This window comes from Triticum urartu, chromosome 5, assembly GCF_003073215.2.
Source record: "Triticum urartu cultivar G1812 chromosome 5, Tu2.1, whole genome shotgun sequence".
Classification (NCBI taxonomy): Eukaryota; Viridiplantae; Streptophyta; class Magnoliopsida; order Poales; family Poaceae; genus Triticum; species Triticum urartu.
This window is the reverse complement of record NC_053026.1, coordinates 409216028-409241452: the sequence shown is the minus strand read 5'-3', so window position 1 is coordinate 409241452 and position 25425 is coordinate 409216028. Positions and strand designations below refer to the sequence as shown.

Below are 25425 nucleotides of genomic sequence, written 5' to 3'. Positions count from 1 at the left end.
TAATGACTCATTAATTTTTCCCGAGCAGCAAAAATATAGACAACGTGCATAGCTCTGTCCTTGGCTCAATCCCGCAACCCGCGGCGCATCGTGACGAGGCGAGGCGAGCGAGGAGGACCGCGCGTGTAGGTCTCCTCTTCTCATGCTCATACAAGTGGTAGAAGAGCTCACCTTATAAAGAGGTGCAACTCTCTCTCAACTTCCGGGGTGGGACTGAACTTTAGGGCATGTTCGGTAGCTCTCCGTGGTAGGAAAATCTTTAACTCCAGCGCCACAAATCCCGCTCCAGCTTCTCACGATCGATCCCGGAGTCAGCGGTCCGTTCGGCGTCACGGCTTCTCGCTCGCATGAGGGAGCGAGCCCGAAGCCCATAAAATCACCCCTTTGTGGCCCATCAGGAGCAGGCTGATAGTCCAAAACGTTTGGAAATGATGGGCTGGGCCATAGGCCTGGTCGGGGAAAGACTGCTGGCGGCAAGAGAGAGGACCTGGGAGCGAATCGGTACGTGATGATCGAGCAAGCGAGTCACTTGGTGGTGGCAGGGCAATGTAATTTTCTTCAACTCCCGCTTCCTAGTTTTGGTGGAGCTCAGTTTTCCCAACTCCTCCGATTCTGCAGATTTGCACTACGCCAATCGCCAGCTCCTGTCTCGTATAACCAGGAGTTGACCCGTTCGGGTGCGCTCCGGTCCTGGAACCAAGGATTTGAGAAGCCAGAGAGATGCCGAGCACGCCCTTAGTCTCACTTACTCCATTCATATGTGTGCATGAATGAGCCAAGAGAATTTCAGAATTTTAGTTGGGCTTTGGGCCAAAGGCCTACTAGCAAAATTCCAACAGATTTTTTCTAAAACCTAAGTGAATCTCTAGTTTTTATTTTTTTTGAGAGAAAAACGTGAATCTCTAATGAGACAATCTGATAGATTATTGTGAGGTATCCATCCTCTTCAAGCTTAGGGCTGGTTCAGGCCAACTCCACCGTGCGACCCTATCCTGTCCGGTCCCGTCCGTTTGGGGTAAAACGGACAAAGGAGGCGGCCCAGCGCACGACGGCCCGGACCCATCTTGTCCGTTTTGTGTCCAGGCCGACCCATTTCGAACGCAAACTTGCGCCGGGTTTGGGTCGCGACGGACACCAAACGGACGTGCGCCTCGTCCGCGTCGAGGCCGCGTGGCAGGCGGCCACCTACCTCCCACCCGCCCACATCAATGCACACGAGCGGGCGGCCCCACCTGTTATCCGCACGTCGAACGGTCGCCGTCCTTCTTTAAGTGGGAAGCGTGGATGGATCGTCGTCCACACTGCCCCACGCTACCCCGTGGCCTCCTCGAAACCCGACAGCCCCAGTCCCAAACCCTAGCCAACACCTCGCCGGCCGGCCGCCCGCCGCAATGGGCCTCTGGAAGTCCGGCCGCAAAGGCAAGCACGACCGCGAGGCTGGTTCCTCGTCGGGACGCCATCGCCACCACGCCGGGCCCCCGCGCCGCCCACCTTCTCCATCGCGCCCACGTCCGCCGGCGACCGCGACCGGCATTACGTCCGCTCGTCGGTGTGCCGCCGTTATTGGGAGACGAGGATGCCGCTCCCCTGGAGCGACGTCCATCTCCCCAATAACTGGCATCTCTCTGCCGACCGGGTCCCAATCCCGCCGGTCCAGATGAGCGGCCGTGCGCGCGAGAAGGAGATCGAGTGCCGCCGTCGCCTCCTCCCCGACGACCTCTTCTACGACCCTAGGTACGCCCCGACTCCGGGCTCTGGGACACCTGGTTTCGTGACGAGCACGACACCAGGCGCACGACCTTCTTCGCCGGCACCTCGACGGGGCCGCGGCGGCCACGACAGGAGCGCGCAGCGCCTGCTCCTCAGGAGCGCGGGCGTAGGCGGGTGCGCGGCGTCACGCCCACGCCGTCGCCTTCGCCGTCTCCATCGCCACCACCACCTCCTCGCATGACAGACGAGGAGGAGGCCCGTCTCATGGCACGTGTCATGGAGGACTCCATGTACACGCACGATGAGCGGCAATGGGAAGGCTTGGAGGAGATGACGGCCCGCTTCGCTGCCGGCGAGGTAGCCATCCCCGAGGAGGAGGAGCCGGTGGCCGCGTTCCAGCAGCTGCTGGGCCAGGGGTGGGGCTGGTCCTGCACTGCTCCGGAGATGGCCGCTGGCGCGGGCGTGAATTGATGCCCCGCTCCGCCGCGGTCACCGGAGCGGGAGGCGCCGCCACGGGAGGAGGTGGTGCAGGCACCTCCGGCCGTCTAGCCCGCCCCCGTCTACCACGCACCGCCGGCCCACCTGTGGACGCCGCCGGCCTACGTCGACCTCGTCAGCGACGACGACGACATCGGCGGTCAGTGAAGACGGCGACGGCCACGGCACCGACGAGCACGGCAGGAGCGCGCGGGAGGCATTTTTTAATTTTGTTTTTATATGTTAATTATGAAACTGGGCCTTTGAAGTGACCGTGGAAGTAGGCCGTTTTGTGGCCGACCCCTATATATATTTTATGTTTTTTTAAAATGCGTTTTTTTTTACTTTTTTAGTTATTTCATTCTAGTTTTTTATTTTTTTTTTTTTACGTCCATCCCGGACACGATTTGGTGTGCGGCCGCGCGGTGGGCGCACGCATGACCCATCGGACAAAGCCGGACACGGACGAACCCATCGACACTCCAAAGAAACAAAATCCGGTCAATCCGGACGTCCGTTTAAAATCGCGCGGTGGAGTTGGCATCAGAGAAACCGGCACGGCACCGATAATTTGCTTCGACGGGTTCCTGGTGTCAGATCGACGGGCCGGGAGAGAGACTTGTCTGAATTTCCCAATGTCGCCGTCCTCCTCTGCGTAGCGTCAAACCGATGGGGGCTGGCTGTTGATGCCTGACAGGTCATCAATGTGTGTGGCGATCGACGTTGACGACGCCGTGGCGCGACTCTTCGTCAAGGCTGGGATATTTATCTTCCGTCGCACACGCGGGTGAAATCTCTGAAGGAGGGACGGCGACGGTGGATCTGCGCGCGGTGCACCATGATCTGCCGCGCCCTCTCGTGGCATGCCAACGGCGCGTTTGCGTTTACTGTTTCCGTGCGCAATAAATGTTGGTGCGCCGGGGGTTGGCTGGCTCATCCGCTGTCCCTTGGACCAGGTGCACGGCTGTCTTGTGCTGCGCGGATGGATGGCTCAACCGCCAGCCACGGCCGCGCCTCCGATCGGCGTTTCTCGAACCTGTCTCCTGCCTGCCACAGAGGGGCACGTCGTGTCCGCCTCCGGGGCCCGGCAGCCTCGCCTTCCCTGCTGCCCTGCATGTGAGGGAATGGCACCGGGCGATCTGTCCGGGCGATTTAATTAGTCAGAAACGGAAATGGACGGGTGCTGCTCTGCTCTGCTGCTGATGGAGTGATGGGTGTTTTGCTTTAGTCTCAGGACCAAAGCTCGATCTAACCGTAGCAATTGATGATCACGCGACGCTGGCCCTACAGGGCGCTGGTAGAACTGTCTAGAAAAGTTCGAGGAACAGCTGCGTGAGGGAAGGGGAAATACTCCATGCAGGACAGCAGGAGGAGCCTTTGCGGGGGTGGGAAGAAACAGGTGCTCTGCGAACCAGAGGTAGAGATGGCATTGGTCGAATCCACGGTCATATTTATCTTCCTCCTTGCCTACACTTTTGTTTTACCACACGCTCTTTTTCTGCACGAGTTATCAGGTGTTGCTCCTTTGAAGATGGCTAATTTCTGCAGCAGTCGAAATGAAACATAATCTTTCAGTCGTTAGGTCTCGCATTCGTCATCTCGGGGACGTAGCTCATATGGTAGAGCGCTCGCTTCGCATGCGAGAGGCACGGGGTTCGATTCCCCGCGTCTCCATGTTTTTTCTGTGTGCCTTTTGTCATTATTTTTTCCTGAAATTAGATCGACGTATTTCAGGATCAGTTTCAGATTCCGGCGTGGCTTTTTTTTTATCAAGAGTAATATGTATGGGTCGATAAGCTGGAGAAATGGCCCAACTATAAGATTCGCGACCGTATCTTTATAGTTGGGCTACCCTCGCGGCCCAGTTTCTCGGCCCGCGTCCTCTACTTCCTTGTCAAGCGAAGCCGAACTCCTCTTCCTCCTCCGCTGATCCTCCCAAGTCCCAAACCCGCGCCCCGAATCTGCTGCCGCCGCTGCGTCCGTGTCGGCTTTGCCCCGCCGGTGAAGATGTTGTCGAGGATCTCCCGCCTTGGCGTCCACGCCCTGAACCGGGCGAGGCTAGGTGAGCTTCTCCTCCCACCTCCACCGTCGCCCCTCGGCTTCGCGATTTCATTTGCCTCCGCTGCGGCGTTGTTTTATTTGGAGGATGTCTCGGTTAGGATTAGAGGGCTTCGAGTGCGTGATTCTGATTCCTGAGTTGCTCACGGAATACTCCGTGGGTTTTCCTGGTGGTCACCTGGGGCGCCCTGTCAAATTTGTGCTCAGCTCACCGTGCTACTTGCCCCGGGTGTTAATTCCAGGTCATTCGGATGCAATGACGTGGCTAGTTTCGAGTTTGTGGATGTGGGCAGGCTGATGATTAGTTGATTGACATCTGGGAGCAAATGCTAGGTGATTTGATGAAGTAGCAGCAGCATCGAGGGGATATACCTGTTGGTTGTGGCCACACTGATTTCCTGCTATTTGGTCACTCAGAGTTAATCCTATATCTGGTACGGAGTAGTTGGCAAGGAGGCACTAGTTAGTGGGTTTTTGTATTTCCTGTGGATTGGTGTCTGTTTTAAGGAATGTGGGCAATATCTGCTGTAAGAGTGCTTTCTAGCTCTTTGTCAAGACAACTGATGCGGTGTCTTTGCTCACCCTGATTATGGGGTATACAAGTATGCAAGTTGGATTGGCCTGCTCAGTTTTCCATAATAACATGTAATGTTTGTTTATGTGTTTTTTAAGGTGAACCATACTATTCAAGATGTTCCCCTTTTATGTTTAGATATACACTAGTACAAATGCCCGTGCGTTGCACCGGGCGAAAAAAACGCAAATCCTGCTCCACGTGCCACTACGAGCCACTTCTTATATCCAATTCTGACAAACGTTGGAAACAATGTTATCCTCATTCTCTATAAGGTGAACATGCCTTTGTGTTGCCACTGGTTGAATTATCGCTTTTCGAGAGAAAGATACATTGTGATTGTTGCATATACATACTCTTTGAGAGTTTAATAATTTATGTAACTAAATTACCATGAAATCAAATTTCATAAGATCTATATGTTCATACAAATTTAGTATTTTCTTTTATTTTGAGAAATGTAACTAAATTTGTAATAGTAACAAAAATAGTTAAAAATCTACGCATATACTATCAAACCTTTAAAGAAGAAAAAAAACTCAAAGCAGTAGTAGATAAGCACAAATGGTCACAAATTTACTTTTTCTTGGTGCACTAAAATAAACGTAGAATAAGTTTAAAAACATGAATGAAATGTTTGCAAAGTTTGGATATGAAAAGAGAAGTCTGCAAGGTTTGTGGTTGCAAGGCTGCTTGTGCTTCACGATATGTCCGTGAGTATCAGCTAGTTAAGTAAAGAAGATTCTACATACTCCTGCGGTTAGACTTTTAGTTGGAGAACTGCAGATAGAAAGCATGGCCTGCCACCGTCGGTACTGTGATCGGTAAAGAAAGTTATATAATCCTTATAGCATCTTATGTAAGACACCTGCACAGCAAATTAAATGCATGAAGAAGAAAAAATAATACTAAACTCAAACCAGAAAGAGAAACTAAGATAACTTAATGGATTCCTAATCCCAGTGTATATGCATTTTGCATTCTTTCAGGCTAAAAAGTTCTAGCAAACTAAAAGCATCACCAAGTAACCACGATTCTAATCGAACATCATGCATGTCAAGCTGCTATCTCTGCCTCCCCAATTAATGCCCGCCACTGTCAATGGCACATTAGAATCACAATTCTTTCCTTCCATCCCCGTCCACAGACTATGCAGATTTGTTTTTTGAACTTCTGAAAGTTCGAATTCTTAATCCAGTGACTCTTGTTCTATCTTTGTATGCATGAGGTAAAAAAAGTTACTGAGCAGTACCTCAGGAAAACCAGAAGGTTATGCAATGTTGAACTAAAACCACGACAAGAATTATGTAACGGAAGGAGTACAGAGTGATGTCCGTACGTGATGATTATTTCCTGGACATAATGTATACTGAGTGTAGGTTTCAGATGACAAACAGTATAAGCACAGATTCAAAATAGAAAGATGTCTAAACTAAGCCTAACGACCACACCGACTGAACAAATCTACTGGGAGATCAGAGAAGTTGTGCAACAATAAAAGCAAGACCAGGATAGAATAGTACACAAGGTTGTCACACTTACATCAGAATTAATTGTGCTCCTATCATCAACCCTCACTGTCATAGAATTCACCTCAGCTTTTTCAGCAACGGAAGAAATGTAGTTACCTCCCTGCAAAAAAGTTGAGTTACCAATTGCAGGAAACAAATTGCACCACAAGGTAACATATTTATTGCCATGAAACATAATCAAAAGGACCAAATACTATTTACTTGGATTGTTAGTGTAATCCTACCATATGCTTAAAGCCTAAAGAAATTGGCTGTGAACCACAATAACCAAACAACAATAAAAAATGAATTATTCCTATGCAAGCTTACAGATATATTTTAGTGGCTGTTGCTGAGTTAAATGGGTTGTACAGAGAATTACATAGTAGACTATATATGCTGAAGAACCATGAGCATGGAGATGTACTAAATTTTTGACTATCAAGTAGAAGGGAAAGAAGTAGAGATAGCACAGTAGAAGAGGAAGGGGCAGCTCCAATATATCTACTGGGAAGCCTTAAAAAAATAAGAATCCTACTGTACTAAGCTCACAAAATTGGCTCGGAAGATTGTATGATTAGAATAACCAATAGGATTTTACCTGGTTGAAGCACACAACAAAAGACTCCATACATTTTCTTCAAGAAATTCATTGAACGTTCGGTGTGCGACAACAATGGAACCATAACTGGATTAGTAATGCCATAAAAATGTAATCGTATGTCAATATCTGCATGTCACCTATTTTATGTTTGATTCCCTCTATAGTGGCAGATAAGTTTGCTCTTATCTTTCAGACTGAATTGTACAATAAAAATGTTTTGTCAGATTTAAAAATCTTATTTATGTTGGATGCCCTCTATAATGAACAAGAACTGATTTTTATCTATCCTGAGAACAACTGGATCGGCATTGATCAGTTGCAAGTGCAAGCAGGCTCGGATAACCTGTAATTGAATGCACGTGCACAAAATTTTCTGGTACAACAGTAGTTACTTCACAGAACAATAAGCTAAACTGTTGTTACAATTTCTGTTCTAATAAGTTGAAGGTTTTGTTAGCATGACCAACTTCAGTTTAGGTGTCACAAAAAACATTAGTTCAAGATTTTGAAACAGTTAGTCAGCTTAACCGACAGACTAAAGCCATACTTCACTCACCACGGGCATCCAAGCATCCAGCTTATTTGCATATTGAATTGCAAATGTAATCAAAGGGGTGTAGGGATGGAGGTGCAAGTTAGCCCTGACAGGCATAAAATTCTGGATCACACCCACATATCCTGGTCCAATTTTCCAAGAGGGGTCTTCTTTATCACCCAGATGTCTGGTGTTAAGAAGTTCTCTTGGAGAGTGTCCTCATTCCACCACCTACTGTCAGCAGAAAACAGTTCACCCAGCTTCCTCACCCTTGAAATTCCCTGGGACATTAGGTATTCAAGGTCAACCCAAATATGTTTGGTCGTGCCATCTCAAATTCTCTTCACTAAGCCTATTTCAAGTGCTCTCCTCCTTTTCAGGATTGCCTCCCAAGTTGTGCGAACTATTGAGCTTAGATCTCACATTAATAAAAAATCACTATTAGAAGTACAATGTGCAGCCAATTGGTGTGCTAAAAAAACCAGAGCACCTTGTAACAACAAACCGGTTAACTGCTCCCCTATAGAATGTTTTGCCACCAAATCTGCACTTCTATTTTGATCTCACTTAACTAATTGACAATGTGTGCCACAGTAGAGCAATCTGAATCCCTGCTTTAAACTGAACTAATCCTATGTATATGATTATGACAAGAGTTGCAAAGCACATGATTTTACAGTTAGCTTTCTACTAATCGCTAGACTATCACAAATCACGGTTCCATCTGTACCAGAATCTCGGTCAAGAAACCAATATAAAGTTGCCAAGCCAGAGTCAGTGTATTAATCCTCTATCTCTTCTATTTATTTAGCATTCACATTAGTAAAAAAGTACAGGCAGGTAAAAAAGTACAGGCAGGTAATATAGCTTGATGTCACAGATGTGCTTACAGCTAGGTGTGGTCAGCTTGAGGGTGCGGAAGCAAATGTCACAGAGCGCCTTGTTGTCCAGCACCATGCACTCGTCGGCGTTCTCCACCAGCTGGTGAACCGAGAGAGTGACGTTGTAGGGCTCGACCACCGTGTCAGAGACCTTTGGAGATGGGAACACGGAGAAGGTGAGCATCATCCGGCCCGGGTACTCCTCCCTGATCTTGGAACCGGTGCCCCCGCCGAGGGAGTGGCACACCTGGAAGCCTCACGACAAGCACATGAACAAAAGTCAGAATCGCTGGCCAGAATCTGTGGAACGGAGTAACTGGAGCGACTCCTCAAGAAAGGGGAAAGTACCTTGGAGGCAGCGCAGTTCTCGGCCTCCTCGCGGACGACGTCGAGGACGGAGTCGATGAGCTCCCCGCCCTCGGTGTAGTGGCCCTTGGCCCAGTTGTTGCCGGCGCCGGACTGGCCGAAGACAAAGTTGTCGGGGCGGAAGATCTGGCCGTAGGGCCCCGTGTGCACGGAGCCCATGGTGTCGGGCTCGAGATCCATGAGCACGCACCGAGGGAGTTGGGAACGCGCGCTCCTGGTCGCCGCTGGCATACATGAGATGGTGGAGGCGCCGGTCGGCGTGCGGGATGGAGCCGGCGGGGACGGCAGCCACGGTGCCACCGCTGGCTTCCGAGTCTCCGCGGAGGAGGGGGGCGAGGCGGGCCTTGATGTGCTCCACACCGGCTGCGGCAACATCCTCGTCCCGCAGGTAGACGAGGCAGGCGAGGCGGCCGCGATGCGACCACGCCCTGGCATCGACGACGCTGCAGCTCATGTCGTCTAGCACGTCGAACACCTCGGAGATGAGCCCTGTGCGGTCGGCGCCCGTCAGCTCAAGCATGGTGGCCGAGGCCGCCGCCGGCGACGCCGTTTGTTCGCACGGAGAGGCGAGGTCGAGGAGGAGGCCGGGGTTGCGGGGGACGGTGGCGCGGCGTTCCTGGGGCTTCGGGGTGGCGCGCGGAGAGGTGTGCGACGGTCGCTGCTTGTGGTCGCCGGCGACGGCGCGTGGCGAGTGAGGCCGCCGGAGCGGTGCAAGGAGGCGCGAGGCGCGGGCACAGGAGCTCAGGCGCGAGCGCGCCTCTCCGCGCCGTCCATCCTCCCGGCGAGCGCACTCCATCCTCCGGTGCGAGGCACGGCGGCCGCCGGCGCACAACGGAATGGGCGTAGCCGCCGGCGTAGAGTGGATAAGAGGAAGGAAAGGACTGCAGACTGAATTGAAATGCCTATAGGGTTTTGTTTGTAGAAGTGAAACGTTTTTTCTGGGTGCCACTAAAACAGGGACTGCGGGTTGATTTCCTGTAAATCGAGGGGCTTTTTTGCAAAACAACCACGACGGACGACCAGAAGCAATAGCTGGTTTATTAGTAGGTAAAGATTTTGGAAGAAATGTATGTTTAGTTATTCTTGGTATGTGAGCCTAGGGTCTGTTTAGTTTTTTTTACTAGCGCTTTAAGTAAATTTTAAGAGAACACGTTCTTTTGACTGGCATGCTTGTCTGTTTGTTATGACCATCTTTCGTTTCTCTATGTCCACTGAATTATTCTGACATTTATCAGGTCAAAAGTCAGTAACTTCAAGGAATCAGGAAGAACCCATCAGAGCCTGTATGAACTATGTGGTCAGCTCTCTCTCTCTCTCTCTCTCTCTCTCAAATGTTGCATTGTTAACTTGCCTACATTTACTGCCAACATATACAAAGGAGTTTCCCTGGTTGCTGGAACTGTCCATTTGCTAGGCCTTCAAGCAATTTTTTTTGCGGGGAATTTCTTCGAGCAATCCTAACTGTACCATTAACCTGCAGAACTTGTTAATGCTTCAGCACACCCCCCTTAAAAGTTTGCACAAATCTTAAAGTTACTTAAAAAGGCTATCATCATATTAGTTTCATAGTTTGCAGATCTAACGTATTGAATAGATTGATTTGGATACGAAAGACTATATTATCCTTTTTCATATAAAGGGCACCTTCTAGTCTCCACCTTTAATCTGCATCGAAATCCATAAATTTTCTAGGGGGGTGTACCGAAGCAAAGTTGACTCTATATAGTTTTCATACTTATCAGATATTGATGTTTGAAAAGATGCGCAGACATACAGATCTCGTGTCTGTGCTTAACTTTTTTAAAATTTATTTAAAATGAAAAATATAATGTAGAGAAATTGGAATAACTTAGTTCAAAGATGGAATAACAAATGGAACTCTTTTCAGGGCAATCATTCTCTATGTTCCGCCACGGAAGCTAAAGTCAGTGACAGGAGCGAACAGCCGAAAGCTAAGTAAGTCTTTTTACTGTTGATGCCTAGCCAGTCAGCTTTTACTTATTACTGTTGGGCGTAGCATAAATACTAAAATGTTTTCATGTATGCTCAATATTTTCAAATCTGCAGTACAGACTGTCCCACTAATATTAATATTTACTGATCTATCTCTGCGTCAGTAAGGATTCAGAATAATAACCAAAGCTCATGGAAGCAACCATATGGTCCTTGGATGAATTTCTTAGCTGTTTATAAAAGCTTCTAATGGCTCATTGGCTCTGTAAGACCAACACAATAAACCTTACTTACCAATTTTGACGACTAACTAAATACAGCCAGTTCAACAATGATACAGTTAGACTGTAACTGTTGGAGCACTAGGACGGGCTAGGATTACATGAATATAAGTACGCCCACCAAAATAGATGGGCATAAGGAGTCTAATTAAAAAAGATTACCAATTTAAGCTATGCATGGAAAACTATTATTTTGTAAAGGATTAGAGAGAGCACATTAGGTTGGTGAATTAAGCCTTCATAGTGATGTTTGCCCTTGCTGCTAAACCATTTGATGGTTGAAACTATTGGCAAATAATTTGGCAACGGATTTCTGTCATCATTTCACTTTGTGGCAGGTTGACGTGGACTCATGCTGTTATCCCTTTGGAGGCATGACATTTATATATTTTCTGAAATAGAACGTTCAGATGTTATAAAAATGTTTCTTTACTTATGCCCCTTTTGCACTTGGGTAGTCATAGTCTCTGCGAGACAGCTGATTAGAGAAGCAAATAAAGCCAGTGAAATGCCCCCGTATCGCTAGGGAAGTAATAATAATAAAATAAATTGAATCATGTAAAACTAGCTAAATGCGCCAGTATTGCAACAGAATAATGTCAAATCATATCATATGTGGCACATCAATCTCCATAGAGATACCCTACTTGTCTGGAGGGAAAGTGGGATGGCAGGCGGGCCATCATCACCAACTCCAAAATGTGTAGGAGTAAGGTAAAGATAGATATGGCAGGTCTTCCAAACTGCTCCATTTCAAGTAAAACATACAGCAGAATATAGGGAGGAAAACACGATGTACATGATGCAACAGGCAACATGTCCGGCACACAGGCTGACTACAAGATGGAGCAAAAAAGGGAAACGGTAGATCCACACATTTGAATTATTATGAATAGTAAAGAGGCCTTTAAGTTCTATTCCTGTTCCAAAAATGATTTTGGAAATTCCTGGAAGTACTTAACTGGTGTAACATTTGTCCACCTAGAAGCCATCCACCTGACTTAACATGGTTTTTGGGCCCCTCTCTAGCTGTTGCTGTTGTGTTCCACTATTCTTAAAAGCAGCATTCCTACAAGCTGGAGTATGTCCATTCCTGTATTCCATAGCTTGTACTATGTGGGTGTAACTGATCGTCGCTAAAGAACACAAGCTGCTCTATGTGCCACGGGGAGGGGGGGGGGGGGGGGGGGTGCTCGGTGGCAGGATTAGAGCGAAGATTATAGTCGTGGAATGTTGGAGGATGTGCCCCTGCATTTTGTGGCATAAGCACACTTGTGAAGGAACTGTCAGATTGGTAAGAAAAGGTCCAGACTTTATGTAGCCTGCTTAAAACACCACCCTTTAAGGGACTAGTATGTGCCCCTAGCCACTGCTTACAATTGTGGGAGAGGTAATTGGGATAAGTTCTTGTTTGATTGGTACGAAATGAGCTAGGATTATACAGCTCGCTTACAAACCCAAGTATGGAAAGTAACAACCTTGGGAACCGTTAAGAGGTTTGAATCCAAACTTAAAGATAGCTGGGTAATCCAAATTCAAAGATAACTGAGATCCTTATCCGTTAATTAGGCAATCATTAGAGGTAATTGGGAGAATATCTTGCTTGGTTAGTAAGAATAGGGCTAGGCATTATAGAGTCGGCTTACAAACCTAAGGATGGAAAGTGACAACCTTGGTACTCTTAAGAATTCAATATCCCAACTTACAGATATCTGGGACACTCATCCCTTAGTTAGGAATAGCTCCACCTGTAGGGCAAGTGCTCCTTCCTCCTCGGATACCCTCCTGTTGTGGCCAACTGGCCATAGTTCAGGCCCAAGTATGCCTTGTGAGTAATATTTTGTCCTTTGGTTTTTAACACAATCAGGCCTCATGCAGGTGTCTATTTCATATTTTATCCATGTGGAATCTATGTAGCATTTAGGGCATGAAATTAATTTAGCAATAAACGGCGATATCCAGACATGCGAGAACTTGTGTCAATTTTACCAGTTCTGCCTCTATTTTGATGCGTAGGGTCTTTATGAGGTCTATCTGCTTCACTTTACAGCTTATTTAAAGTTCTTTATTTTCCCGAACACGCCTGGGAGCGTGTCCTTTTTCAATAGTTTTTGTATTTTAAAGCCTTTTCTTCTGTCATTTTCTGGTTTTGTGTGTTGAATATGTTACATGTTCCATTGACTAATTAGGAACTTAATTTTGAAATTAGGATTCCATCACCTTTTCTTTTAGCTGATTTGTTGCTTAATATCTGATGGGCTGCGCATGCTTTTGGTTCTTAAATTTTTACCATTTTGTCCTACCCTTGGCAATCAGTATCAATGACTGGAATTTTCTTTGCAGGATATCTGTGACATTTGTTGATAAGGATGGCGATGAAACGGTTATCAATGTTCCTATTGGGATGTCAATGCTGGAAGCTGCTCATGAGAATGACATAGAACTTGAAGGTCCTCTGCAGTACTCCTTTTTACTAATTTTGGTTTGAATCTTGAACATCCTGCAGTAATACCACGCCTGTACTTGACTTCATGTGCTTCCTTGGACTTAATATCACCTTTATTTTTATTAGCTAAAGGAGCTTACATTGATATGTAAGTTCAAAATTAAGTATAGATATATCATGATACCTTTCTGTCATTGTACGCCTCATTTGATTCTGCATCGGTTAGAATTTTCGTTTAAATTTGTTGCATGTTGAATTACAGTACTCCCTAACCTTTTTTGCCATATATATCTGAATTGCTTGTTCTGCCATGATCACCAGGAGCATGTGAGGGCTCTCTTGCATGTTCTACCTGTCATGTGATTGTAACGGTACGAAGTTCTACATACACTCTTTCTAAGTTTTCAGTGTGTTGAGACAGTTCAAAGTGCAGTTTGATGAGAAAGTTCTTTTCAGGACGTAGACTACTATAACAAATTGGAAGATCCTGAAGATGAGGAAAACGATATGCTGGACCTTGCTTTTGGGCTTACAGAAACGTATGCTTTTTGTGTGTGTGTGAATTGTACAAAATGTATTACTCCAGTTCAACTAACTTGGTCCCATTGTTTTAGATCTCGCCTTGGTTGCCAAGTAATTGCAAGCCCTGAACTTGATGGCATAAGATTAGCACTGCCAGCAGCTACCAGAAATTTTGCTGTTGATGGGCATGTCCCGAAACCACACTGACTAAGCACTGGGTATGTTGTATACCTGCTCAGTTTTGCAGAATATGAGATATAGTTACTTCTATTTTTCATCTTGTTGTATCTGTATCCTCAACATTTAAATTCTGTAGTCCTTGGCAAGATAGCGATTAATGTCAACTTGCTTCGTCAAATAACACTTGTAAAATTCATTGGAAAACGCATTGTCATTGCAATGATAGCAACCTTGCACTTGGAAAATCTACCATCAGTTTGTCCATCACTCCATGTTTATTTTTTGGCTATATACTGCTATACTGTAGATCTTCCTTGTAAGCTGATGCTTGTCTGTATCAAAGTGGTATCAGCTGTTATATTTACCTAACGTTCTGAACTTATTTTTGTCGCATTCTCCTTTTTTTCCTTTTGTTACCTTGTAGTTGTAGTTATGTTTTGTATATCATAGGGCAGATATGCTGTAATACTGTAGTTATCAATCATACTTAGCAATGCTACCGCATACTCTTAAGTACTATGAAGCCCGGAAAAACTATAAATTTTGCAGTCTACTTTCATACTCCATTTTTCTAACATTTAGAAAACATTGCACAAAAACAATGAAAATATCGCTTGCACATAACAGAGCCACACATAACCGAACTTTAAATCCAAGCAACTATAACAATGATGAGCTACCGTAGGCTCACTAAAGGCATCACAACAGAGTTTAATCTTGCTAGCGATCTATTAGTTAACTGATAAAATCCTTAATATACTTAACTTCTATGACTGACCAATTTACTAATCACGGTAGGATAGAGCTTCTAACTTATCGTCAATGACAAAGTTCCAAGAAAATTGATATGTGAGATATTGTATGAACCGGCGAAGATGAGGGTGTTACTACTCCCTTTATCTTCAGCATGTTGTCCTTGGAGTTACCTAAACACATCGAAGTAACAAAAGGTGAGTATAAAAACTTAGCAAGTATGCATAAACCACAACACTGAATATTTATAAATAGTGTCTTATCACCAACACAAATAATGATGATCATATGTGTCCACATGCTCACTGCATCTGACTGCATTTCGTATACCGGTATCGCTTGAGTAGACATCCATCGGCATCTACTTGTTGAGCATTGAAAGTTCAAGGTGCCGAGAAAAGTAGCTCTTCGTATCTTTGTCACTATGGTGATGTGGAAAATATGAAGTGTGAGTAGAGTGTTTGCAGCATTGACATATAATTATGACCATGGCAAATATCATGAACATAAAGAACAAGTACTAAGAAATAAATTTTATGCAAAAATAGCCAGAAAAAGGTTATTATCCCATCATGGACTTGTCTTGACCCTTACGAGCAACTGAAGAAATATCCATTGCATTGGAACTCCTCAGACCTGTGGAGCAAACCTCACTTAAGAAACTATTTGAAGATCATCACACAAGCATATTCTACTATCTCCATACTCGACAACAACAACAACAAAGCATTCAGTCCCAAATAAGTCGGGGTAGGCTAGAGCTGAAACCCATGAGATCTCGCAGCCAACTCATGGTTCTGGCACATGGATAGCTAGCTTCCACGCACCCCTGTCCATGGCCAATTCTTCGGTGTTATTCCAGTCCTTCAGATCTCTCTTTACGGACTCCTCCCATGTCAAGTTTGGTATACCCCGACCTCTCTTGGCATTATCAACACACTTTAGCCATCCGCTATGCACTGGAGCTTCTGGAGGCCTGCGCTGAATATGCCCAAACCATCTCAGACGATGTTGGACAAGCATATTCTACTATCTCCACGACGCTCGACAAAATTTGTAAAACCCAACTTTGCTCCTTACATCAAAACGCGGTTTAATTCTCTATTTCCATGCTATTTTCTCCTTAATTATTAGCATGTTTATGCAAACAGTGCAAAAGATACCAGCTTAGATATCTACAACTTCATGTTACCTTAATAGTGATAACATCTGAAATAAAAAATTGTTTCAGTTAAAAACCGGCTCAGGAGCATGGTTTTTACTCAAGTTTTCAAACCTTTAGAAAGACAAGTACAAACTTCTCCTTTTCTGACTAGCTTCATACTGTAAAGGATTTGATCTCAGTTTTCGAATTAGGATCCCAGATCAGCAATTCAACTATCAACATCTTGAGCCCCTTGTGAGAGGGTCGCTCCATGTCATTGTTTCTGACAGAAGATTTCGGATTAAATCATCTCTTCCATGAGTGCGCTGTTTACTTTCCTGGTGCTGACATCTAAAGTTCTCACCTACCCTCTGTAATCTTGTTCGTGATGCCAATTTGTTGTTGTCATGTTTTGCATCTCTAGTGGCTGCTATGGGAGCCTCCTTTTGATCGTTCAGATACGTCACATGGTCAAAGTTTCAATTACTGGCATACGCAAGATTTCACCATTCTATGTGAATGTTGGTCATAGTGGTATGGCCACTACTACTGCAATTGTGGATGGAGATGCTTGCTTTTATTTGTGTGTACGAGTTAAGTTCAGTGATGCCTTGTTTTGTTACTTCCAGAGTTTTTTATTCATTGTTGGCTTGACCAGCTTTATTCTGACAGTCCATGCCAATCTCATCTAGAAGATTCCTTTGTCTGGTCTTTGCCTGCATGTTACAGAATTAGTTACAAATAAATAGGTCTGGCCCCTAGTAAGTTGCAAGGTTTTCATGAAAATTTGTCAGTGTTCCAGTGTGATGATTATTTCTTTTAAAACTGGAGATATTTCGAACTATATTAAACAATTTTGCTGCTGTTACAGCTCAGGTGCCGGTGTTACAGTTCAGGTGTGCACAGTGCCAACAGCTTGGTTTCTTGCTAGTTTTGTTCTTTCATTTCAAACAGCTAAAATTTTGGGGGTTTCTTGCGTTTCTTGTATTTGCATATGATCCATCTGCTTCTTCTCGTACTCTCCCCTTTAGTTGGTTTCATGACCCCTGTTTCATCGAGTGTTAAAAGTTGGGTAGGGACAGGAGAACCACCGCTGCATACTTTTTTTGCGACCGTAATGTCAGCTCACCATAATGTAATTTGAGGAGGAATACCATCCGTGAGCGTTCTGTCATTACCAACTGGTGGAGAGTTACCATCAGTCTGGTTTGCCTATTTATGGTGGCTGCATGATATGCTAGCGCACCATCAGTGATGTGCCGAAAGGGTAAGACCAGAAAATTGGGTTTTCTGTTTTGTAAATGAAAGAGCAGAGTATTCCCTTCCTTCCATGTTATAAGCGGCTCTTCGTACAAGACTTGAGACGTGGTTTTGAGTTTTCTTCACCTAGGTCTTCTTATATAGACCGAATCCCTCTGGTATTTGAACTCCCTAGTACTACATTCGGAATTTTTTGTTTCACTGGAATGAATTTGCTTGCTATTCATCTATACATGAAGATCCATTTATTTGTGTCAACGTGATGGGCGTTATTGGAATCGTAGTTCGCGGTTTGACCCCATTGTGTTGTGCACTCGCTTCTCCCCTGGTCCGAGCCTCCAGAATTTGACGGCATCTTGCCTAAATGCTCGTGAATATGTTACTTCCTCAGCATTACTGTAACGATTGTTTGTTGTATTAATTTCAGGTTGGTGGCAGTACTGCATTCTTCTCTCACAAGTACTCCCTCCGTTCCGAATTACTTGTCTTGGATTTGTTTAGATACGGATGTATCTAGACTCATTTTAGTGCTAGATACCTCCGTATCTAGATAAATCCAAGACAAGTAATTCGGAACGGAGGAAGTAGTTGATTTTTCTCGTTGACATTTCCGATGTTTACAGATGCTGAAACGTTGTTTTTGTCCCCCACTGCATTTGAGAAGGAACGAAAGTGACCGATGAATCTCACCGGTTAAAATGCATCGGTTGAAGCTGCTAGATTAATTGCTACGTAATCGGCGGTTGGTAAACCTTCAATTCGTCGCGGCATAGTTTACATCGTTACGACGCCCGTTCGCTGCCGGGCAGATGAACCGATCAGCTCCGCCGCCCAAGTCGCATTCGGATCGTGATCGTACCACTTGTGAAGCTGATTAAACGTCGACGCCACGTGACTACAGTAGGTCGTATGTATCAATGTATGTCGTCAGACGCCGTGCTCCCACGACCGTAACGTGTCTGCCTCCTGTGGCGCATGTCGGGATGGAAAGGCTCGTTCAGGCGATGATGCCGCCGCACTGTATCGCGTACCGCCGGCCCCCCATCTGTCGCCGGCCTGTGGCTGCCGCCCTGATGCCATCACAGATTTCCGCTGTTGCTAGGCAGTGCTACGGAGTACCATCTTTTTGGCTGTGTGCGACACCCGTCTTGGTTCATCTGATTACGTTTTTGCTCTCATCTTCTGCCACTGTAGAGCAACCAATCGTAGCACACGGCCGGCGCACGCCCGACCAATATTGCTTTTAAAACATAATAACATCTACTTTAAAATGCGATCGGCAATGGCCATGGATCAACACATTGGAGAGTTTGCTTTAGGCTGATTTGAACCTTAGCATATTCTATCGCCCGGGATGATTCAGCAACGAACTGCTTTGCAACCGCCCCGGTGCTCCGTCACCGGATGGCTTTGACCGGTGTTGCCTCCCGAGAAAAAAATACTGCGGATGGCGATCTTCAAAAGGAAAGACAAAAAGAAGAGAGCGACAGGCCTCCTTCGTGGGGGGCAAAGGCAGGCTCATGATCGTCGCCCTACCAAGTCCCCGGATGGTGTGGGAATCCCCAAAGCAGACACGCACTTATCTTTCCGTTGCTCAAGTAAAGATGAACAAAGGGAGGGAGAAAAGCACCAGATTCTGCCACTCACACACCAACAATGGGCATATCACAGATTAACCAAAAGATGTTTGGCACTAACGGTGTGCAGGAAAAAGAATAGTTTTCAAAAAAGAGTTTGGTGTTAACTCACTCGTACCGAAGATCGTAAACTAGATGCGTCTTCTATTGATATAGGGCAGGTGTTCTTTTACTTAAATGTGTATATGAGGTGAATCCTAACTTGGCATATATGCCCTAACATGCTTTAGTACTGAACATTCTTGGCAGAGTTTTATGAAGTGCACAACTACTCGAACGCCGGATGATTGAATGCCTATAAACCTAGCTGGATTCACCGAATTCATGTCTACCATCTTATTTCTCTCTTGTTCCCAAGGCATTGTTGCCATGATCATTTAGCTAAGTATTCTTTTTGAACGGAACTAATCTCTAGTGCACTATTTTCTCCTATTCCTGCAAGTGGGAGGAGGTGCAGGTAGAAGATGCTGACCGCTGGTGCTAATTAACCAGGCTTGACAGCAACAAATCAAAGGCTAGCATCTCACGGTCATGGGGGCTGTCTAGGTCACAGGAGGTCATAACGAAAATCAAGCTGTTGGTGTTTCCCTTTCAGTCCATTTTCCTCATAAGATTACACTGCCCAACTATCATAGACCCTGCCCTGTATTGACTGCAATTTTTGTGTACTTTCTGGTATCTAGTTGAAGCTTTTGAGCTAAAAAAACGGAGAGAAGGCAATAATTACTCCCGGTCCAAGAAGGGATTCCCGGTATTTATTTCAAGCTTGAGCTAAATACCGGAGAGCAGACCAAAATTGCCATCAATCCAAGCAGAGCCTAAGTATGTTGAAAACGAAATAAATCACGTGCCTAAGTATGTTGAAAACGAAATAAATCATGTGTGCTGTATATATCACTCTTGGTTGTTACTAGTTGCTAGTACAATTTAGTTGGCCAGTAATAAGACAACAAAAGTACAGAAGTCTAGCTAGGTGAACCTGTAATAGGAGTTCTTGCTTTCTAACTAGCCTGATAGATGACCTAGCTTGACATGACATGCAAGGATCAGCAGTAGCGATCTTTTCAGATAGAGATTCAGATACCGGCCTTCAACTAGCTTGATGAAACACTGTCCTTTCTTGTCCTAATAAAACCATTGGTAGTGATATTACGGGACAGGGATGGATTATGGCGGAGTATGCTTGCTCGCGTGTGGTTGCTGCGTATGCTGTCCAACTACCCATTTGGCTTGTGTGTGTATATACAATCTAAGTGCTTCCTGCAAGAAGCAACACATGGTAATGACAGTTATGCAGTTTAATGCTTCTGGTACACAAGGACATCCTAATAGTTTGTTTTCTCTAAGACAGTTTTGTAGTAGTAGATTTTTGTACCCTTTTTGGGGGGGAGGGGGGTAGATTTTTGTGCCTAGAGACGTATAGATGAACACAGATTGACCAAGGAAATATCCATCATTTTGGTTTCGGATACCAGTGTCCTGTTTTCTCGGGGGCATTTAGGACCACACCACTTCTCAATCTTTTCCAAACTCTTACAAAAAAAATAATGATACAGAGCAAGGACAAATATGGACAATCCCTTTCGAGCTGGTGCTCAAGCTAGATACAGGTCCTATTAGAAATGAAAATGTTAACTAAAGAATGGAAAGCAATCCAAGAGATGAGCGTTTATCTAAGAAGTCCTACACGCATGAGTTCACCTACTGCCACTGGCTTGTAGCACTCCACTATGCATGTACGTGGCTCGGCCTCAGCTACCTACCACCTTCGTACCGAACCCAAGACATTAGCCTACGCATAAACTACGGGTGCGTTGGGTAGTACATACAAAAACAAAAAGGGAAGGTTCATGGCCATGGATTGATGCATAGTATATGGTGCTTAGGCTTTCTTCATACGCTATGCCATGGGCGTTTCTTCCTGGCCAAGGAAGAACCTCGTCTACCTCTCGCCCTCTGCGTCTGGTGCGTGCACACATGGATGATTTTGTTTAGAAGCAAGTTGAACTGATGCAGATCGGATCGTCTTAATGGCAAGAGGGAAGCAAAACCGAGGAGAAACCGGTGGCATCTCCCCATCTTGGATATCACGCTCCAATTCGATATGTCTCCAAGGGCATCTGGAAGAGGCCTGTCGATTTGTCACTCTCAGTTTGCAGTTGATGTCGCGCATTATTTCTCTGTAGCTCACAGTCTTACCACGTTTGTTAATTGGTAGCCGCTTCAGTGCGAGAGCGGCTAATCTGAGCCCAGGCTCGTCTACACCTGCATGTGAACAGAAAATCTATAAAACAATTGAAAAAAGTCTGATTTTTTGGGAAAGGTACCTGTAAATTTCGTGGTGTTAGGGTATTTGAGGAGGTCGTGGCAAAAAAAATAATCTGGTTTTCAAAGAGAATTTGAAACACTACACCGTCTAGACCTGTTTTTTTTTTTTTTTGCATGAGCTCCTCAAATGTCAATCGAGTACAAAATTTTGCACTTTTCTCGAAAACTGGAGCATCTTGGATGCCAATTTTCTTTTACAATTTTAACAATTTGGCTGCAATTATTTTTTCAAATTTATTGTTCATTGAGAGCTTATGAGCCTGGACACCGTTGCGAATTACTGGTTCAGTGCTCACTTGTAGTTTTGGGACCACGCCATCACCTGTAATAAGATTACTACTTTCTTCCTGACCTTTATCCCCGCCGATTTGGCACAGTGCCACCTTGTTTACGTCTGGAAAATGGCAGATCACGCCCTGAACGATTTGGTAGAGCGATTTCCTCCGTCGCAGGTCATTGCACGATGACTACTCATGCACTGAACGAGCGAAGACGTAATTAAAAAGGACGAGCCTTTGCCCTCTAAAGCTCGCGCTGCATTTTAGGCTACGAGATGCGCGTGACTTTTATTTAAATCGGACCGCGCCTTTGGATAGTATAATCATGCAGTAGTAATGTAATGTAAAGGCGATGGAAGGAGGGCAACGGCAAATGCAGTTAGACATCGTCGTCCATCGGTCATTCCGTTTGCCCAATGCAAAGAGACCATTTGGGCTTTGATGCCGTCCAAGCTTTTCGGCCGTCCTCCACCGGCCACCCAACACACGTATGCCATGTACGTAGTAGTGAGGTATAGCCGTAGAGGAAACATTAGAAGTTTTTTTTAACATAATACAGACGCAAGCGCTCATACATACGCGTATACATTCACCTCTATGAACGCGCACATGTACACCTTATCTCTATGAGCACCTTCGAAAGACTGAGCCGACATATCATCTCTAGATTTACGAAGTTACCGTAGACGCCTCATCGTTGCCTCGTCGTCGACGGGAACGTCTCCTTCCACTGAGAGCGTATCGCCGGAAACTCTGAAATAAATCCAGGAATAATGCAAGCATCAGGACTTGAACCCTAATTGACTGGGATACCACTGTCCCTCTAACCATCTAACCATAGGTTAGTTCGCGGGAACACTAGGAGTTGCAAGCTGAGTTTTAGGCTATCTTTTTTTTTCTGGAATACGCACGAATGCGCGTATCATTCATTAATAGAGGAGAGGGAAAAGAATCCCAAGGTCCACAGAGTTACATAGCGGTCCATCCACACGTCGGATAAACCGTTCACAAGCACCTAAAACATATAGCGACTACTCCCGAACTACCTGCCTCGAGAAGCCCGCAAAGAATCCCTCGAGGTCTCCTTTGAGCAATCCGGCATCCCGCCAAACTCGCCCCTCGGTGTTGATCCGCTCAATTACTGTCAGTGTTGACGGCGTGACCCCATCAAAGACGATGCCATTGCGGTGCTTCCACAGCTCCCACAGGATTAGCAAAGCTAATGGCGCGAGTGGTTCTCCTATGGTCTTGTACTTGCTCTTGCTAGACGCACCAACTCTATAGAGTCTCGCTATCCGTGGGAACCACGGTCTGCCTGCAGGCAGCGGTGAGTACAGGCCGCGCTGGGCAAGCATGTCTGACATCCAACAATGGTTCCTAATCGCTAGCTAGTTGAAGAAGCGGCACTGCAGTGGGGCTCTTGATTTCCACGTAAATGATGCTATTAGAGACACCTCCAGACCTACAAATTTGGTCGCGTACGCCGAGCGTGCCGAGAAGGCACCGTCTTTCTCCCAAGACCAGTTGATGGAGTCCTCTACGATGGGGTCGAGCTAAACTTCTGGCACTCTTGGCCACAAGCTCATGAACTGATGTATCTCATCGGTCATGAGATCCGGGCCAACATCAAGTGCCCAGGAGTCATGCAGCAACGCCTCCGCAACTGTCCTCGCCGACTTGGCCCGCGTCGCCATCTTACCATATACGAGGGGTGCCAACACGCAAACACGGAACTCATTGATCCATCTATCCTCCCAAAATAGAGTTGTACGTCCATTGCCAATTGTAGCCCTTGCCGCTGCATTGAAAATTGCCCTAGAATTGGACGGAACCAAGATTTCGAACTCAAACCACGGCTTCGATCTGTCTGCTCTCTGTAACCATGGCCAACGCGCTTGCAGTGCCGAATTTAACCAACGCAGATCAGGAACGCCCAATCCTCCTTCCCACTTCGGCTTGCAGACCGTGTCCCAGGCAACCGCACTGACAGGATCAATATAGTTGACTAGAGGGGGGGTGAATAGGCAACTAACATTTTTTAGGTTTTCTTTACCAATTTAAACTTTGCATCAAAGTAGGTTGTCTAGATATGCAACTAGGTGAGCAACCTATATGATGCAGCAACAATAACAACAAGCAAGCAAGGGATATGACACAAATAAGCTTGCACAAGTAAAGATACAAGATAACCAAGAGTGGAGCCGGCGAAGACAAGGATGTGTTACCGAAGTTCCTTCCTTTTGAAGGGAAGTACGTCTTCGTTGGAGCGGTGTGGAGGCACAATTCTTCCCAAGAAGCCACTAGGGCCACCGTATTCTCCTCACGCCCTCACACAATGCGAGATGCCGTGATTCCACTATTCGTGTCCTTGAAGGCGGTGACCGGACCTTTACAAACAAGGTTGGGTCTCTCTCCACAACTGAATTGGAGGCTCCCAACGAAACCATGGAGCTTCACCACAATGGAATATGGCTCCAAGGTGACCTCAACCATCTAGGGTTCTCAAACACCCAAGAGTAACGAAATCCACACGAGAAAGTATGGGAGAAGCAAATATCCTTTGGTGAAAGTGTAGATCTAGGTCTCCTCTTTCAATCCCTAGCAAATCAACAAGTTTGAGTGGCTAGAGAGAGAGATCGGGCAAGAGAGCTTGAGTGGCATTAATGGTGGAGCGAGAGAGGTAAGAGGTAAATGTGGTAGGTGGAAGAACCACCCTTATATAGCAACCCTAAAAATCCAACTGTTATTGTGTATTCTGTACTGCAGAGGTACAACCGGTCCTCGCCCCGATACAACCGGGCCTCGCAGTTTACCACCAGAACCCTACCTGGCGGTACAACCGGGCGAGCAGATGGTATTATCGGTCAAAGAGAACAACCGGAACAACCGCCCAGCCACCGCTTAACCACCGCATTGAAACAGAAGGGAGTCACCCCAGAGTGCGGCAGTCGAGCGGTACACGGCCGGTGCAACCGCCTGGCCATGGGCGCTTGAGCGGCTAAGTCCCAAGCGGTAGAACCGCTCGGGGCACCGGTAGTACCGGTGTGCGGGGCACAACTGGACCAACCGGGCCACTACCGCCCAAGTACCGCATCACAACAGAGGCAAGACCGGTTGTTGAGCGGTACTTGGCCGGAACAACCGCAGTAGTCATTGAGGAGCAAGGTGGCGATACCACCGCCAGGAGGCAGCGGTACAACCGCTCGAACAAGACTGGGTAAGCGCCAAAGTTCCAGCGGTACAACCGCTCGAGCGAGCGGTACAACCGCTAGGAAGGCACATCAAGAGGCAGGAGAGAAGGAAAGCTCTCTCTCTCAGCAAAAGGAAGGCAAGAGAGGGGTGAGGCAAGAGTGTACGTGAGAAAAATCCCCAATACCTCCTAATGTGGATTCTCTCTTGATAGTACGGGTTCCCTACGACCAAAGAGATAAAAAACGTAGAAAACTCCGTCTTTGATCTTTTCCTTCCAGAGAGAATAGCTAACCGACGTACGCCTAAACACCGAGTACCTGAAGCACTTAGCACACGATTAGACCAACAAAGGGTCATCATCATCATCCAAAACACAAAGTAGGGAAATGCCCTTACAATCTCCCCCTTTTTGGTGGATGATGACAACAACACGATTTGCAAGAGAGAAGTCTAGAAAATATAGACGAGACTCCCCCTAGATGTGTGCCCCAATTTGAGAATGCTATTGGAGTGCAAGAACACACATTAAGGGCGAGACTCCCCCTAGATTTTATAGACTCGCCACTCCTACTAGACAAGCGAAGATAAGAAATAAGCACATAAAAGGAAGGTAAGGACTATAACGGATAAAACAACAACATTAATGAAAGTAATGATAGATAGATAAGCGCATGTCTTACACCATGCAAGTCTCGAGATAAGCAACGAGGTCCACAAACTGAAGTCCCACACAAA

General features: G+C 46.1%; 2 protein-coding genes and 1 non-coding gene across 9 annotated transcripts; 2 read left to right on the top strand and 1 right to left on the bottom strand.

Moving 5' to 3' along the window:
• The first annotated feature begins 3788 nt into the window (after positions 1-3788).
• TRNAA-CGC lies at positions 3789-3861 on the top strand. The gene has a single exon. It is a non-coding gene; the product is annotated as a tRNA-Ala (tRNA).
• Positions 3862-4049: 188 nt separating this feature from the next.
• LOC125509360 (2Fe-2S ferredoxin-like) lies at positions 4050-17897 on the top strand. Of its 2 annotated transcripts, XM_048674326.1 has the most exons (8): positions 4050-4249; positions 9952-10013; positions 10605-10672; positions 13294-13400; positions 13718-13767; positions 13853-13935; positions 14011-14136; positions 17879-17897. In XM_048674326.1, exons 1-7 carry the CDS (start codon positions 4195-4197, stop codon positions 14123-14125), a joined length of 540 nt encoding a protein of 179 aa, XP_048530283.1. In that variant the 5' UTR covers positions 4050-4194; the 3' UTR covers positions 14126-14136; positions 17879-17897. The 2 variants fall into 2 exon arrangements, with proteins under 2 accessions (XP_048530283.1, XP_048530282.1); XM_048674325.1 differs by lacking the exon at positions 17879-17897 and having other exon boundaries at positions 4051-4249; positions 14011-14347.
• Positions 5454-9918, bottom strand: LOC125509358. Of its 6 annotated transcripts, XR_007284055.1 has the most exons (3): positions 7491-8342; positions 6932-6968; positions 5454-6451 (listed from the first exon to the last, which is right to left on the bottom strand). XR_007284055.1 is itself a non-coding variant. In XM_048674324.1 (2 exons), the coding sequence occupies exon 1, from the start codon at positions 9510-9512 to the stop codon at positions 8631-8633; it is 882 nt and encodes a 293-aa protein (XP_048530281.1). In that variant the 5' UTR covers positions 9513-9918; the 3' UTR covers positions 5454-6451; positions 8360-8630. The 6 variants fall into 6 exon arrangements, 3 of the variants coding, with proteins under 3 accessions (XP_048530281.1, XP_048530279.1, XP_048530280.1); XR_007284054.1 differs by having other exon boundaries at positions 6932-8345; XR_007284056.1 differs by lacking the exon at positions 6932-6968 and having other exon boundaries at positions 7491-8345.
• Positions 17898-25425: the final 7528 nt, after the last annotated feature.